At 42.1% G+C, this 15620-nt stretch overlaps 1 protein-coding gene across 1 annotated transcript; it reads right to left on the bottom strand.

Annotated features, from left to right (window-relative positions):
• Positions 1–185: 185 nt before the first annotated feature.
• RPS6 (ribosomal protein S6) lies at positions 186–8369 on the bottom strand. Its single transcript, XM_070938582.1, has 6 exons — positions 8291–8369; positions 7281–7412; positions 5798–6008; positions 5299–5445; positions 1279–1436; positions 186–336 (listed from the first exon to the last, which is right to left on the bottom strand). Exons 1-6 carry the CDS (start codon positions 8294–8296, stop codon positions 241–243), a joined length of 750 nt encoding a protein of 249 aa, XP_070794683.1. The 5' UTR covers positions 8297–8369; the 3' UTR covers positions 186–240.
• Between the last annotated feature and the right edge of the window lie 7251 nt (positions 8370–15620).

Here is a 15620-nt window from a genome sequence, read left to right as displayed (position 1 = left end):
TAAGAATGATATAAATAAGAGGCCATTTGCTGAGTAAGGAAAAGCCAAAATCATCACAGCCCTGAATGATACAAAAATGAAACCTCTGCATCAAGCAGAAATCTACCAGAGACATTTGTTCATTAAAGTGACAATTGTTAATTTAAACTGACAGGAATTAGCAAAAAGGATAACACTGAATCAAGTTTGTTCTGATCATAAAAACTTTATTTTAACGTTTTTAGGAGCACAGTTCATGGCTTACTTCTGGCTTGATTCAGATTTAGATGTAGAAGCTCTCAGAGAAGAAAGTCTACGCCTCTTAGCTATTTGTTCTTGCCGCTTTTCTTTTGCCTCCTGAAAAGGGGATCAAGAATATTACATATTAGCATAAAACTGCATCTCAACTCTTTAAATGCTGTAAATTCATTGTGTGAAGTCACATGCACTTTCTTTTCTATCACCATTGCAGAAACTCCTATCTGTAGCTGTCAGTTTCCAAATATGTAAGCATATTCTAATAACATTTAAGGCAGTGGCCAGAAATGTCAGCTACATTCACCTTGTGAACTCACCAACAGCCTTAACAAAGCATATCTCCCCAGCCTCATCTTCCTGTTCATAAATTCTGCTATTACATGAAATACTTTCAACAATCTCCTTGTTCCCCAATATCCAAAGTCAAATATTTCCCTAAAGCAGTGTAAGCCATTTTTAGGTGATTCTGTATAGTAAAACTACTATATTTATATTCCTAGCATCATCCTCATCCATTCACTCTTCATATCACACAAGTGATGCCGAGTGAGAGCCTGGCTCAAAATCACACAGCCAACATTGTAAATAGGGATAACTGAGAAACTGGTCTTTCCACTAATGCACCAATTACATGGTTTAAAACCTCAACTGCCTGTGGATTAAAATAGCTAGGGATGGGTTAGAAAAAATACCTAACTTATTTTATTTGCTCCATGTGTTGGGACATATTTCACCATGTCAGTACTTTATTGAAGTTAATAGGTGGCTTCCCCTTCTCACACACACACACACATGCTAATCACTTTGTGGAATAAGAAATATTCACATACATGTTATGTATAACTTCAATTACACCTATTATACATGTGTGGGTGTTTAGTCCTTAAGCCAACTATTTCCTCCAGTTTCAGCTTTAAGCTCATCAACTTTCTGCAGTGAAGTATCTATGATACATGGCTTCACGTTCAAGAATCACATGAAAAGGAAGATAACCCTCCCACCAAAGAATTCCCTTCCCCAAGCATATATAGGAAAACAGACCTTCATTCTCTTAGCCAGAAGTTTGGCGTACTCAGCAGCCTCTTCCTTATTCTTCTGAGTTCGTTGTTTCTTTAAAGCAATACGTCTGCGCTTATGCTGCAGGACTCGGGGGGTCACCAAACGTTGGATCTTGGGTGCCTTGGTCCTTGGCTTCTTTCCTAAGATGGGCAAGACAGGTATGTCAATAATTTGAATAACTATTTAAATCTGAGGCTGATGGACTATACCAGGGCTGTCAAACTCGCAGCCTGGATGCTGGACACACCCACGCTCGAATTAGCGAAGGGGGGAAAAGTCACGTGATGACACGAGTTTGACATCCCTGGTCTACAGTTAAAACAGTAATGCAAAAGTAAAATAACTACACAGGATAAGTTGGCTGATCATTAAGGATATGTCTTCCCATCTACAATGTGATACAAAGGCATAATTTCACATAATCCATAGAATGAAATATGTGAAAGGGAAATTCAAGGTGTACTGGGCAACATATAACCTGTCCTGGCAAACTGTGGCAGGCACAAAATTCAATCTGATTCCTCTTCAAAAAAAATATACAGATAGTCCTCAATTTACAACCACAACTGACCCCCAAATTTGTTATTAAGCAAAACATTTAAGTGAATTTTGCCCCATTTTACTACCTATCTTGCCACAGCTGTTAAGTGAATCACTGCAGTTGGTAAGTTACTAACCTGGTTGTTAAAGTGAACCTGGCTTTCCCACTGACTTGTTGGTCAGAAGGTTGCAAAAGGGAATCATGTGACCCTGGGTACCGTTGCAACTTCAAATGGTCACTGAACAAAGGGTTTTAAGTTGAGGACCTATGACCTTGGGACATAGCAACGGTTGTATGAATCAGTTGCCAAGCATCTGAACTTTGATCACACAATCATGGGGATGCTTCAAACTGTGAAAACTGGTCATGTCACTTTTTTCAGTGCCATCGTAACTGCACGGTCACTAAATGAACTGTTGTAAGTCGAGGACTACCTGTAGATGACAAAAGTTTAAGTCCTCTAAGTCATGGTTTAATTACATGTTCTTGGGCAGAACTTTTGAGCACCGGCTCCTCATGTGTATTGCCAATTGAAAACTACTATGCAGGATCACCTTATATAGGCCTCGATTTACAACAGTTCGTTAGTGAGCGTTCAAATTACAACAACATTGAACAAAGGGACTTACAGCCATTTTCCACTTACAACCATTATAGCATCCCCACGGTCACCTGATCAAAATTCAGACGCTTAGCAACTGACTTTGTCACGAGTGTTTTCAGAATTGCTGTAGCTACTTGATCAGCTACAAACAGTATGGATTCAATCAAGCCATCTCCTGTTTGCAATTAACTGCAAGCCTTCCCCGCCCTAGTTAATTGCAGATTAACTCCCCATATAAGCACGGACCTTTCTGCTTGCTACTGGGCCTAGACGCTGTTTAGGCCTAGATGCAGAGCCAGTGCTGAAGCACCTGGATGCAGAGCCCAGAGCAGAGCTGCAGAAGGGAGGAGAACTCAGCTAAGGAGTCCTGACAGCTGCAGCAGAGATAGCAGCAGAAAAGGAGCCGAAAAGCTGTGTAAAGATACTCCCACGGAGCTAGCTGCAACTGTGAGTTGAGATAGCTGGGAGCCTTTTGAAGTCTCCAATTTTGGCTTGCCTTTTGCTGAGTTGAAGCACGCAAGCCAACATCTGAACTGTTGCTGCTGGACAGTTTCCCTCCCAGGAGCTTCAAGCCACGTTTGTTGATGGTTGCAGTGTCCCAGAATCCCCTTTTGTGACCTTCTGACAAGCAAAGTCAATGGGGAAGCCAGATTCACTTAGCAACCATATTGCTAACTTAACTGCTGTGATTCACTTAACAAGTGTGGCCACAAAAATCGTAAACAAATGTCTCACTTAGCAACAGAAATTTTGGACTCAATTGTGGTTGTAAATTGAGAACTACCTCTACTAAACCTAGTTTGAAAGATAATCAGAAACAAATACATTTATAACTGGGCACAGCACGGAGACGGCATTGGTCGCGTTGGTGGATGAGCTCTGGAGGGCTCGGGATAGGGGTTGTTCCTCTATCCTGATCCTGTTAGATCTCTCAGCGGCTTTTGATACCATCGACCATGGTATCATGTTGCACCGGTTGAAGGGGCTGGGAGTGGGGGGCACCGTTTTGCGGTGGTTCTCCTTCTACCTCTCTGACCGGTCGCAATCTGTGTTGACGGGGGCAGCGGTCGACCCCGAGGCGCCTTGCTTGTGGGGTGCCACAAGGGTTGGTCTTCTCGCCCCTTCTGTTCAACATTTATGTAAAGCCGCTGGGTGAGATCATCCGTGGCTTTGGGGTGGAGTTCCATCAGTACGCTGACGACACTCAGCTGTACATCTCCACCCCAGGCTACCCCAACAATGCCATTGATGTCCCAGTGCCTGGAGGCCGTGCGGGCCTGGATGGGGAGAAACAGGCTCTGACTCAACCCTTCCAAGACCGAGTGGCTGTGGCTTCCGGCGTCCCAATATAGCCAGCTGGTGCCATCACTGGCTATTGGGGGCGAATCACTGGCCCCCACAGAGAGGGCTCGCAACTTAGGTGTCCTCCTGGATGCACGGCTGTCTTTAGAAGAGCATATGATGGCCATGGCCAGGGGGGCTTTTTATCAGGTTTGCCTGATACGCCAGTTGCGCCCCTTTCTGGATCGGGACTCCCTATGCACGGTCACTCAAGCACTCATCACTTCCTGCCTGGACTACTGCAATGCTCTCTACATGGGGCTCCCCTTGGGGTGCACCCGGAGGCTGCAGTTAGTCCAGAAGGCGGCCGCGCAGGGGATTATGGGAGTGACGGGGCGCTCACATATGACACCTCTCCTGTGCGAGCTGCACTGGCTTCCTGTGGTCTTCCAGGTGCGTTTCAAGGTGTTGGTGACCACCTTTAAAGCGCTCCATGGCTTAGGGCCGGGGTATCTGCGAGACCGCCTTCTGCCACCAATAGCCTCCCACCGACCGGTTCACTCACACAGAGAGGGCCTCCTCAGGGTGCCGTCGGCCAGACAATGCTGGCTGGCGACCCCCAGGGGGAGAGCCTTCTCTGTGGCAGCACCTGCCCTCCGGAATGACCTAGCCCCTGAGATACGCACGATATCAGACCTCCGGACTTTTCGTCAGGCCCTGAAAACACATTTATTCCATCTAGCCGGGCTGGCTTGATCCCATCCTCTCAGTTTTAATTGAATTCGGTTTTAATTGGGTTGTTTTAAATTTTGGGCCGAAGTTATTTAATTGTTTTTTAAACTGTTTTTAAATTTTATATGCTATGTTTTATCTCGGCTGTACACCGCCCTGAGTCCCGCAGGAGAAGGGCGGTATAAAAATAAAATAAAATAAATAAATAAATAAATAACTGAAATTGATCTCAAGCATTCGTGTGCAGACAAAGACCTCTGGATCAAATGCAGAAATCACTAACCAACAATGCAGTTTGATCATGGATTCAATGTACTATGCTAAACCAGGCAGAACGATTTGTAATGATCATAAAAGAGTAATCACAGTAAATGTCATGCTTTATTCAAACATTTTAGTCTCAAGTGCAGTCTTTATCCCAGAAAAAAAAAATCTCTTACTCTGATTTAATCAGATGTTACAACTTTCTGCAGTGCAGTAGATGCAGAAACCTTGTATACCTATAGTAACTCCTACAAATGTTTTTCCGCTTTAAAAAGCTACTGCATGCCACCTTTGAAAAATGCACAGCAACGGACTATAAATTTAGATATATACCTAAATATACCTACATCTGCACATCAACCAGGATATTTGATACCAAGATGTATCAAAGCTTAAGAAGTCTAAGGTAAAAAGAAAACGAAGTAATTGACACTTTCATTTAGCTATCATATTTCTTCCCTCAAGCCCTCGGATTCCTTTGATTTCTGTAAAAATTTGAATGGACCAACAGAAAAGCACTACTTGAACTATGTAATTCCCTCTTGACAAAACAGCTGAAGTATTACTTCAATTTTTTTACCTTCTTTGTTCAATGGTCTCCTCACAACGTACTGACGGACGTCGTCTTCTTTGGAGAGATTAAACAGCTTTCGGATTCTGCTAGCTCTCTTGGGACCAAGGCGACGGGGCACAGTATGATCAGTCAATCCAGGAATATCCTTCTCACCTTGAAAAAGTTGTCAAACAATAGGTGCTATTACATTCTTAGCAAACGTATACTAAAAATCATCCCTCACAAATCAGCCCCGGCTTCTGAATGCTATCCTTTACAAAACAAGCATTATTTTTTTAAAAAGGTAAGAGGGAGTCTGAAAATATTTTATTATTCTTATTAGCTTGTCAAAAGTCATATTATTCATTTAGGTTATGCCTCACTATATGCCAAAGGTATGGTCTGGGACCAAAGCTGGCAATCTTTGCCCAAGGTAAAAGTGCTTAAGAATATTTTCTATTCTTCCGAGACAAATTCTCGCTAATATGTGCTGCCCCTTCAAATGAAAAATAGACGAACAATTCACCTTTCTTTATAATGACCAAGTTCAAGACGCTTAAGTTGGCATCAACAATGCATCCTCGAACAGATTTGCGTTTTCGTTCTCCAGTTCTCCTAGGACGGTAACAGGAGTGGCCCTTGCTAAGCAGCAGTCGGACACGGCCATGGGTGAGGACACCTTGCTTCATGGGGAAGCCTTGTTTGTCATTGCCACCACTAATGCGGACAACGTATCCCTACAAAAAAGGAGCAATTTAAACTTTTCAGAAGCACTTTATAATCATAACTGCATGTTATCATTCGCTTCAAATACTAATGGACAATAATATAGCCCCACTTTTAACTACTGTGATTATTAAACTTGTTCCTTTTCAGCTTGAGGATCCTAACTCAAATAAGCAGCACAAAGGGGGCATCCCCCCCCAAAAAAAAACCTAAATTATTTGCAGGATTTTTTCTGTAAGTGGAATATATCTTATAACTGAGGATCAGGGTGGATAAAAATCAATGATTTTTTTTAAAAAGCAAAAAAATCAGATTTTTTTGGATTTAAATTGGATTTTTTGGATTTAAATCGGATTTTTTTGATTTTTATCAAATTTATTTTAATAAAAAACTTTTGGGGCAAAAATCTATCGTAATAGTTTTCTATTTAAGATACATAAATAATTTAGTTTATTCAGCATGAAATGGAGCTTAGTTATGTAGCATGAGGCTGTATATTCTGCAACACTGGGACTATCGGTGAGTCAACAGTGGGTCAAAGGAGTAGCAGAGATGACAGTTGCACTTTAAAAATTATGATTTAAATCGAGTTGATTTAAATCAAGCCTTTTTACTAGTGATTTAAATCATGATTTAAATTGTGATTTAAATCAACTCAATTTAAATCAAATCCACCCTGCTGAGGATGATATTGGTGTCTCAAGGCTAGAAGGCCCTTTTCAAAACTATTAACATTTTCCCATAACAATGACAAAGAACCTTTTAGGGAAAAATTCTATAACTAATGTCCACTTAAAAGCTTTTGCCAATCTAAATCCAGCTCAGCAAGCTGGAAACTTAGCTTTGAATATACTTTTTCTCACAAAAAAGGCTACATAGCTCAAACCCACTAGTGCTGGCCTGACAATCAATAGTGAGCCAGTAGACAAATCAAGCTATCTGCTTTCTGAAAGCCATTTCAACAGTTCCCACCAAAGCCACACTTCCTAGCGTCCTATTATCTTTTTCCCAGATCCTATTCACATCTTTTTTTTTTGGAACTCTTATTTACCCATCTTCTAAGTTAAGTTCTAAACTTGTCAACTCAGAATTCAAGCACAAAAGAGATCTCTGTGTGCAATCATATCAATGCTTGCAACCCATTCAAAAATTTGTGGACCAGGTCACATCAAGGGGGTTCCCCTGATCCATGTTGCCACCTTGCAGGAAGAAACCCCGTAAAAAGTAGAAATGCAAAGTCACCCCGTCCCCGTCCCCCCCAAAAAAGAGACCTGACGCCTTACCTTCCACTCTTCACCAAGAGCATCAGCCGAGACTTCTGCAGTCATCCGCTTCTCATAGAACGTGCGCAGCTTACGCTCATCGTCCACCTCGATGAGCTTCTGGCAGCCGGTGGCAGGGAACGAAATATTGAGCTAAAAATAATTGCACAAAACGGGGTCAAGGCAAGGGAAATCTTATTAGATCCCACCAGAAACAAGGAAAAAGCTTATCAGATCCCACCAGAAACAAGGAAAAGGTTATCAGATCCCACCAGAAACAAAGAAAAAGCGTATCAGATTCCACCAGAAACAAGGAAAAAGCGTATCAGATTCCACCAGAAACAAGGAAAAAGCTTATTAGATCCCACCTGAAACAAGGAAAAAGCTTATTAGATCCCACCAGAAACAAGGAAAAAGCTTATTAGATCCCACCAGAAGCAAGGAAAAAGCTTATCAGATCCCACCAGAAACAAGGAAAAAGCTCATCAGATCCCACCAGAAGCAAGGAAAAAGCTCATCAGATCCCACCAGAAGCAAGGAAAAAGCTCATCAGATCCCACCAGAAGCAAGGAAAAAGCTCATCAGATCCCACCAGAAGCAAGGAAAAAGCTTATCAGATCCCACCAGAAACAAGGAAAAAGCTCATCAGATCCCACCAGAAGCAAGGAAAAAGCTTATCAGATCCCACCAGAAACAAGGAAAAAGCTTATCAGATCCCACCAGAAGCAAGGAAAAAGCTTATCAGATCCCACCAGAAACAAGGAAAAAGTTTATTAGATCCCCCTAGAAACAAGGGAGAAGGAGCGAAGCTGGGGCTTACACAGAGCGCCTGCAAAGGAAGCCTGAAACACCATTGCTTCTCGCCTTCGCCCTCCCGCCTTCCCCAATCCGTGTCAATCCCCCTCGAGGGCGACGTTCCCACGACCGCCTTGTGTTCCGTCTCCCCCCGTCGGCTGCCTTCTCTCCGCCAACATGATTATTTACGAGCCCCGAGAAAAGCCATACGAGAAAAATCAAGGCTCGGCTCCTACCTTCATGGCACCAACGCGGCCGCTCGCTCCAGGTCAGCCACGGAAAAGAGGCCCGACTTCCGCTCAGTCGGAAGTCACATAGGCTGCGAGGGATCTCGCGAGACTCCGTCGGAAGCGGCTCGTTCGACTCCTGCGCGACGGCAGAGCTAGAAACATTAGAATGATCATTGTTTATTGCTAACGGAGCTGCCGGGTTACATGGACTTTTCTTTTTAGCGGTCTTTTTTTTTCTTCCATCGTAAGACTGGAGAATTAAATTAGACGTCCAGGATTTTTTTTTTCTTTACCCTAAAAGCATGTTCAGGAGAGGGTTTTTTCCTTTGCATATCTTTGTGGGACTGACCAAGAGTTACTTAGAAGGTAAGTTGCTTGTGGTCTAACACAGTGTTTCTCAACCTTGGTAGGTTGAAGATGGGTGGACTTCAACTCCCAGAATCCCCCAGCCAGCAGCGCTGGCTGGGGGATTCTGGGAGTTGAAGTCCAGCCATCTTCAAGCTACCAAGGTTGAGAAACACTGGTCTAACAGATTTATGAAAAAAATCGTACAGAGCTATATTGAAAATCAGTTATCACATGCAAAAATATAAAATTAAGAGAGTAACGTTCAGTAAAATAATCATAATCAGATTAAATATATACATATTTCAAATATTCAAATCCAATTTGGAGGATTTTAAACACTCCAGTTTCATGTTTTCCATCTTTAGCTCTATTGCAAGACTGTTCTGCTCCTGGAGTCACACAGATAGATTTTTATTATTATTTTGCATATCTGCACCTTTGACTCCTGGTGGCTGCTTGGGGAAGTCTCTATACCGTAGTTTTCTTGGCAAGACTTTCTTGGCATGGTTTTTCCAGAAGTAGTTTGCCATTGCCTCCTTCCCAGAACAGAGAGAATGAGGTACCTGGCTGGATTTCTGACTAAAACAGGACCAGAATTCATTGTCTCCCAGTTTCTAGCCCACTGCCTTAACCACTGTACCAAACTGGCCCTTTTATAACTTTATATTATTATTTTTAATATTTCAAGTGGGATACCTATCCTATTTCCTCTTAAACAAAGCAGTGCCAGGCTTGACCAAATGCAAAGTATAAGGAAATAGTTTCACAAAACAAATAATAGCAACACAGTGGCTTGTCCTAATTAGATTAATGTAAATCATCTGAATGATAATGGCAACAGCTGGAACAAATGAAAGACATGAGACAACAGAAAATACTTTGTTTTAAATTATGGAATTTAGTGTCAGAGATTGCATCTAAAAAGATGGAATTAATATATGTTATATATTAAACTATAGATATATTTAAATATCTGTAAGCCTCCTAGAGACCCTAAAGACAGGCAATAAATACATTGTAAAAAATAAAATAAAATATATTCTCAGCTTTAAAAAAATACTGTATAGTATGGCAACAGAATGAAATGAGGAACAATAATGACCAAGGTAAGAATTCCATGACTGGGCTGAAAAAATATAGGTGACTGTTAGATGGCATCACTATAATGAATGTAATACAGTATAAAGTACAGAAGAAAAGTACGACATAGAGACCCAATAAAATTATGGCATAAGTAAAAGAGATACAGCTTAAGCCAAGTTTTTTAATATTGGCAACATCCTCATATGTGACGTTACAGGTAGTCCTCGACTTATGACCACAATTGAACCCAAAATTTAAGTTGCTAAGTGAGAAATTTGTTAAGTGAGTTTTGCCCCATTTTATGACTTTTCTTGCCACATTTGTTAAGTGAATCACTGCAATTATTAAATTAGTAACACGGTGGTTAAGTGAATCTGGTTTCCTCTTGACTTTGCTCATCAGAAGGTTGCAAAAGTTGTTCACATGACCCCAAGACACTGCAACCATCATAAATGTGAGTCAGTTGTCAACTATCTGAATGTAAATCATGTGACCATGAGGATGTTGCAACAAGCATAAGTGTAAAAAATTGTCATAAATCACTTTTTTCAGTGCTGTTGTAACTCTGAATGGTCACTAAGTAAACTGTTGCAAATCGAAGACTACCTATAATTACCTAGAAAATCCCCAGCCAGCATGGAAATCGCTGAGAATTCTGGGAGTTGAAGTCCATATGTGAGAAAGTTAGCAAGATTGGGATTCATTGGTTTAAACCACGGGTGTCAAACCCGATCACGTAACGTGACGTATTATGACATTTTTTGCCTTTGTGGAGCTGGGTGTGTGTGTGGCCTGCATGTGACGCATCCAGCCCATGGGCCACCAATTTAAGAGACCTGGTTTAAACAAATCTAATTCTCTTTACCACTCTATACATCCTTAAATTCACAAATGATCTGTGTTTACCACACCTATACATTATCTCATACACTGCTTTTTATTCTTTAAACTCATCTTTCTGCTTGGGGAGATCATTAACTCTATCCAACCTTAATTTTTCAGTCTATCCCTTCCTCTTCACCTATTTGCTCTTTCTTCATGCATTTGTTTTGCATGCCCTTTAAATAACTAAAATATTTAAATGTACTTCCTTCACAGTGCTTGCTCACTTTAATTTTCAATCCACATTCTGTCAGCCCTCATTCATTTTTGATCCTATCTCTTTTTGCTTTATTAAACACCCTTCTTAAGGTGGGTGTTTCAAGGGTTTTCAACTTTGTTTTCCTGACCTACCCATTTCCTAGATTGATACAGCTGTTTTCACTTTTTTTTTCTAAAGTACACAAATTGCCATGTTTGTATAATTCACAATCATTCACTTCTTTTTCCTCTGAAACATATATCACATTGTTCTTTTCTGATTTATGTTCCTCATTGTATCATATAACTTGCTGCAAATCTTTCAGGTTTTCACCCAACAATGCAGCAGCATCTTGATGCAAGATGGGTAGTACAAAAATACCTCCAAGGTCTCTTCTACCTTATAATTCCATTATATTATATTAATATTATACTATATAGTTTAGTCCAGTGATTCTCAACCTTAGCAGGTTTAAGATTCAATTCCCAGAATACTCCAGCCAGTCTGGAAGCCCACCCATCTTAAAGCTGCCACGGTTGACAAACATTGGTTTAACCCTTCCAGGTATGTATTTATCAAGTATAGTCCACAATATCAAGCTTTTTTTTCTTAATTGCACAGGTATGCTTCATGTCAATATTCCCTCCTTTCATCTAATTTGTTAATTCATATTCTTTCCATGTATTCCTTTTGTATTCCAAATTACAACTTTCCATATGCCTTGATCATTGCTAGATAGGCCAATAGCTATGATCTTCTGCCCATCATGACTGGTCAACTGAGGTTTAATGGTTTTTTAGTTTAGTTTAGTTTATCTGCCACATACAGGTACTCCTCAACTTATTTTATTTTTATTTTTATTTTATTTTGAATTTATATACCGCACCTTCTCCTGAGGGACTCAGGGCGGTGTACAGCCAGATAAAAATATACAATACAAACATTAAAAGCAATTAAAAAGATATATATTAATTTGGCCCCAATTTAAAATAGCAAACCAATTAAAAATTTTTTTAAAAAAATATGTTAAGCCAGCCCGGCTTGCTGAAAAAAGAAAATTTTAAGGGCACGGCGGAAGGCACCGAGGTCTTGGATTCTCCTTATCTCTGGGGGCAGCTGATTCCAGAGGGTAGGTGCCCCCACAGAGAAGGCCCTCCCCCTGGGGGTCACCAGCCTACATTGTTTGAAGCTGATGGCACCCCGAGGAGGCCCTCTCTGTGGGAGCGCACAGGTCGGTGGGAGGTCATCGGTAGCAGCAGGCGGTCTCAAAGATAACTAGGTCCTATGCCATGGAGCGCTTTAAAGGTGGTAACCAACACCTTGAAGCGCACTCGGAAGACCACTGGGAGCCAGTGCAGCTCACGCAGGAGCGGTGTTATGTGGGAGTGCCAGGCGGCTCCCGTGATTACCCGCGCGGCCGCATTCTGGACCAGTTGGAGCCTCCGGGTGCTCCTCAAGGGGACCCCCATGTAGAGAGCGTTGCAGTAGTCCAGGCGCGAGGTGACGAGGGCGTGAGTGACTGTGCACAGGGAATCCCGATCAAGAAAGGGCCGCAACTGGCGAATCAGGCGAACCTGACAGAAGGTTTTCCTGGCTACAGCTGTCAGATGTTCCTCCAAGGACAGCTGCGTATCCAGGAGGACTCCCAGATTGCACGCCCTCTCCGCGGGGGCCAAAGACTCGCCCCCGATAGTCAGTGATGACCAATTGCTTAGTGACCATCTGAAGTTACGATGCCTCCCCCAAAACTAGTTATGACCCAGTTCCAAAGTTCTGATGGCCAGCCTTGTCACATGGCCACCTTTTTGGCACTCGGCACAAAAAGGCCCTATAGTAAACAATCGATTTATTTTATGATTGCCACTTAATGACTGCTGCAAAAAAGCTTGTAAAATCTTTGAACTGAAATCTAGCCTGGGATAACAATATCGCTGCTCTGTTTTGGAGTACTTTTAAAAACAGTTCTTTCTATACCACACAACAGAATTTCCAGCAAGAGGTGACAAGGCAGTGGATATTTAAGGCCTATAGTACTGTTGTCAATATAGGTAATCCTCAACTTGCAAACACAATTGAGCCCAAAATTTTTGTTACTAAGTGGGACACTTGTTAAGTGAGTTTTGCCCAATTTTACAATCTTTCTTGCCACAATTACTAAGGGAATCACTGCAGTTGTTAAGTTGGTAACACAGTTGTTAAGTGAATCTGGCTTCCCCATTGACTTTGCTTGTTGGGAGGTCAGAAAAGGTGATCACATGACCTTGGGACACTGCAACCGTCATAAATATGAATCAGTTGCCAAGTGTCTGAAAACTGATCACGTGACCATGTGAATGCTGTAATGGTCATGTGAAAAATTGTCTTAAGTACCTTTTTCAGTGTCATGGTAATTTCGAACAGTCATTAAACAAACTGTTGTAAGAGGAGAACTACTTATAGTTGGGCTAGAAGTAGAGACAAAGAACCAAGCTGGTTAAAAGTACTTGCATTTAATGACTATGGGAAGTCACTTCCCAACTACAAAAGCTCTATATGTGACTATCCTTGAAGACCTCCTAGAAGCTACAGCTGGTCAAAAATGTGGCGGTTCATACAGTTCTGAGCAACCCATGTTTTACCCATGTTACATTATATTGTGCAAGCTGCACTAGCCCCATGGATGTATTCACTTCTAAACCTATGGGATTTTTTTCCCCAGACACAAACATGTGAACTGCTTAAAACGCCCTTGTAATAAAACATCTACAGCAAGCGGAATTAATCCTAAGTGGCAATTTGGGGAAGAATCGGTCCAGAACCCATGACCCAGTAAACCCATGACCCAGTTTATATACAGTGGCCATGTCTCAGAGATAATAGAGGTGGAACTCTGACCCAGTAGGAAGGGATAAATAATAAGTGGGCCACCCAAATGGGTTTATCAAAAACATTCCAACATTATGCTGCAATTTTACACTCTGTCGGCCTTTTCCTTGTCTTGCATTTACAATGTCGTAAGGCCTAAATATATAAGCTACAGTTCAGCCTTGGATCAGGGCTGCCCAACAAGGCTTTGCCAGGAATCCAGTGTGCCTGCACTGTTTGGATGCCTAATAAAATCACCTATCTTCAAAGTGATTTAATTGCTTTGGGTGAAGCCAGTTTTGACCACAACATTGGCAACAAAACCCTGAATGGCACAGGGCCGTAATTGCCACAGCTGACTGGCTGACTGTCCCTCCTGGCATGTGCCTATCTCACCGGGTTGTATAGGTGAGTGTGCTCCAGATTCCTTCCCTTAAACATAATCATCTGATGGTACTGTAGAGGTGTACTTCTTTGGGATTGCCCAGTCTTTTGGAACAGTTCTTACCTGAGATACAGAAGGGCCCTATCCTCCTGCTTTTGAAAAGTCATGAAGATTAGGCTTTTCCCTCAGGTGCTGGACTAGGATGGAGAGGAGCCAGAATATAGAACTGATTAACATTATGACACCTTGGTGGGGGTGTGATGATGCCCCTTACATGGTAGACAGGATTGTTTTATCAGTTTTGTTGTGAGCCACCTAGAATTACAGGTAGTCCTTCATTTAGTGACCATTCGAAGTTACAACAGCACTGAAAAAAAGTGACTTATTACTGTTTTTCACACTTAGCTGTGGCAGCATCCTCATGGTCACATGATCAAAATTCAAATATTTGACAACTGGTTCGTATTTATGATGGTTGCAGTGTCCTGGGGTCATGTGATCAATTTTTGCGACCTTCTGACAAGCAAAGCCAATGGGGAAGCCAGACTCACTTAACAACCATGTTACTAATTTAACAAGTGTAATGATTTCCTTAACAACTGTGGCAAGGTCGTAAAATGGAGCAAAACTCACTTAACAACCATCTCGCTTAGCAACAGAAATGTTAGACTCAATTGTGTTGTAAGTTGAGGAATACCTGTATTGTATATACAGCAACTGTGTATATTTAATAAATCAATCAATCCATGAGCATTCCCACAGTTTAAGATAAGGTTAAGTGGTGGTACGTAGTTCGGATTCACTGCAGCTTGGAAAGTTTGGTCAGCATGAAGTAAGAAGGAGCATAAAATGGCTCCTTCCTATTTGTTCCCAGATTATATCTATTGTTATGAAAACAATTGCTTTGGTTTGGCAAGATTCTATCTATAAGTGAAGAATAAAGGAAATGACTCCTTGTTACTTTTTCTTGTTCTTGGTTCTGGTCTGACCAGTTGAGGGGAGAATAAAAAGTGGCTAAAGCTCACTATAGCCCAGTGATGGCTAACCTTTTTGCCGTCGCGTGCCAAAGGTGGGGGAAGTGCGGGGGGGTTGCGCGCACATGTGCCCACACCCATAATTCAATGCACCCAGCCCCGCGCACATGCATGTGCGACACCCCCCCGCGCTCCCCCCGCTTTTGGCACGCGATGCCAGGGTGGGACTGGGAGGCCTGTTTTTTCGCCCTCCCCAGGCTCCAAAGCCTTTCTAGGTGCCTGGGGAGGGCAAAAACTGCCTTCCTCAACCCCCTGGAGGCCCTCCGGAGGCCAGAAACAGCCCGTTATCCGACTTCCGGTGGGTCCAGAAGGCCTGAAAATTAGCTGGCTGGCATGCACATGTGCGATGGAGCTGAGCTAGGGCAACGTTCGCATGCCCAGAGATATGGCTCTGTGTGCCACCTGTGGCACGCGTGCCATAGGTTCCCCATCACGGCTATAGCCTGACAGCGAGAAGTTAAAAGTTCACCCTTTTGGAAGGACAGTATTTACTTTCTTGGCAAGTTAAATCTTCTATAATTTAATTCTATATCTACCACCTGGAAATGGACTACCAAATTT

This window comes from Pituophis catenifer, unplaced genomic scaffold (assembly GCF_029215685.1).
Source record: "Pituophis catenifer annectens isolate HBS135680 unplaced genomic scaffold, rPitCat1.0.hap2 SCAF_2, whole genome shotgun sequence".
In the NCBI taxonomy this organism is placed as follows: Eukaryota; Metazoa; Chordata; class Lepidosauria; order Squamata; family Colubridae; genus Pituophis; species Pituophis catenifer.
Note: the sequence above shows the minus strand (reverse complement) of the source record. Positions and strands in the feature narration are given on the sequence as shown.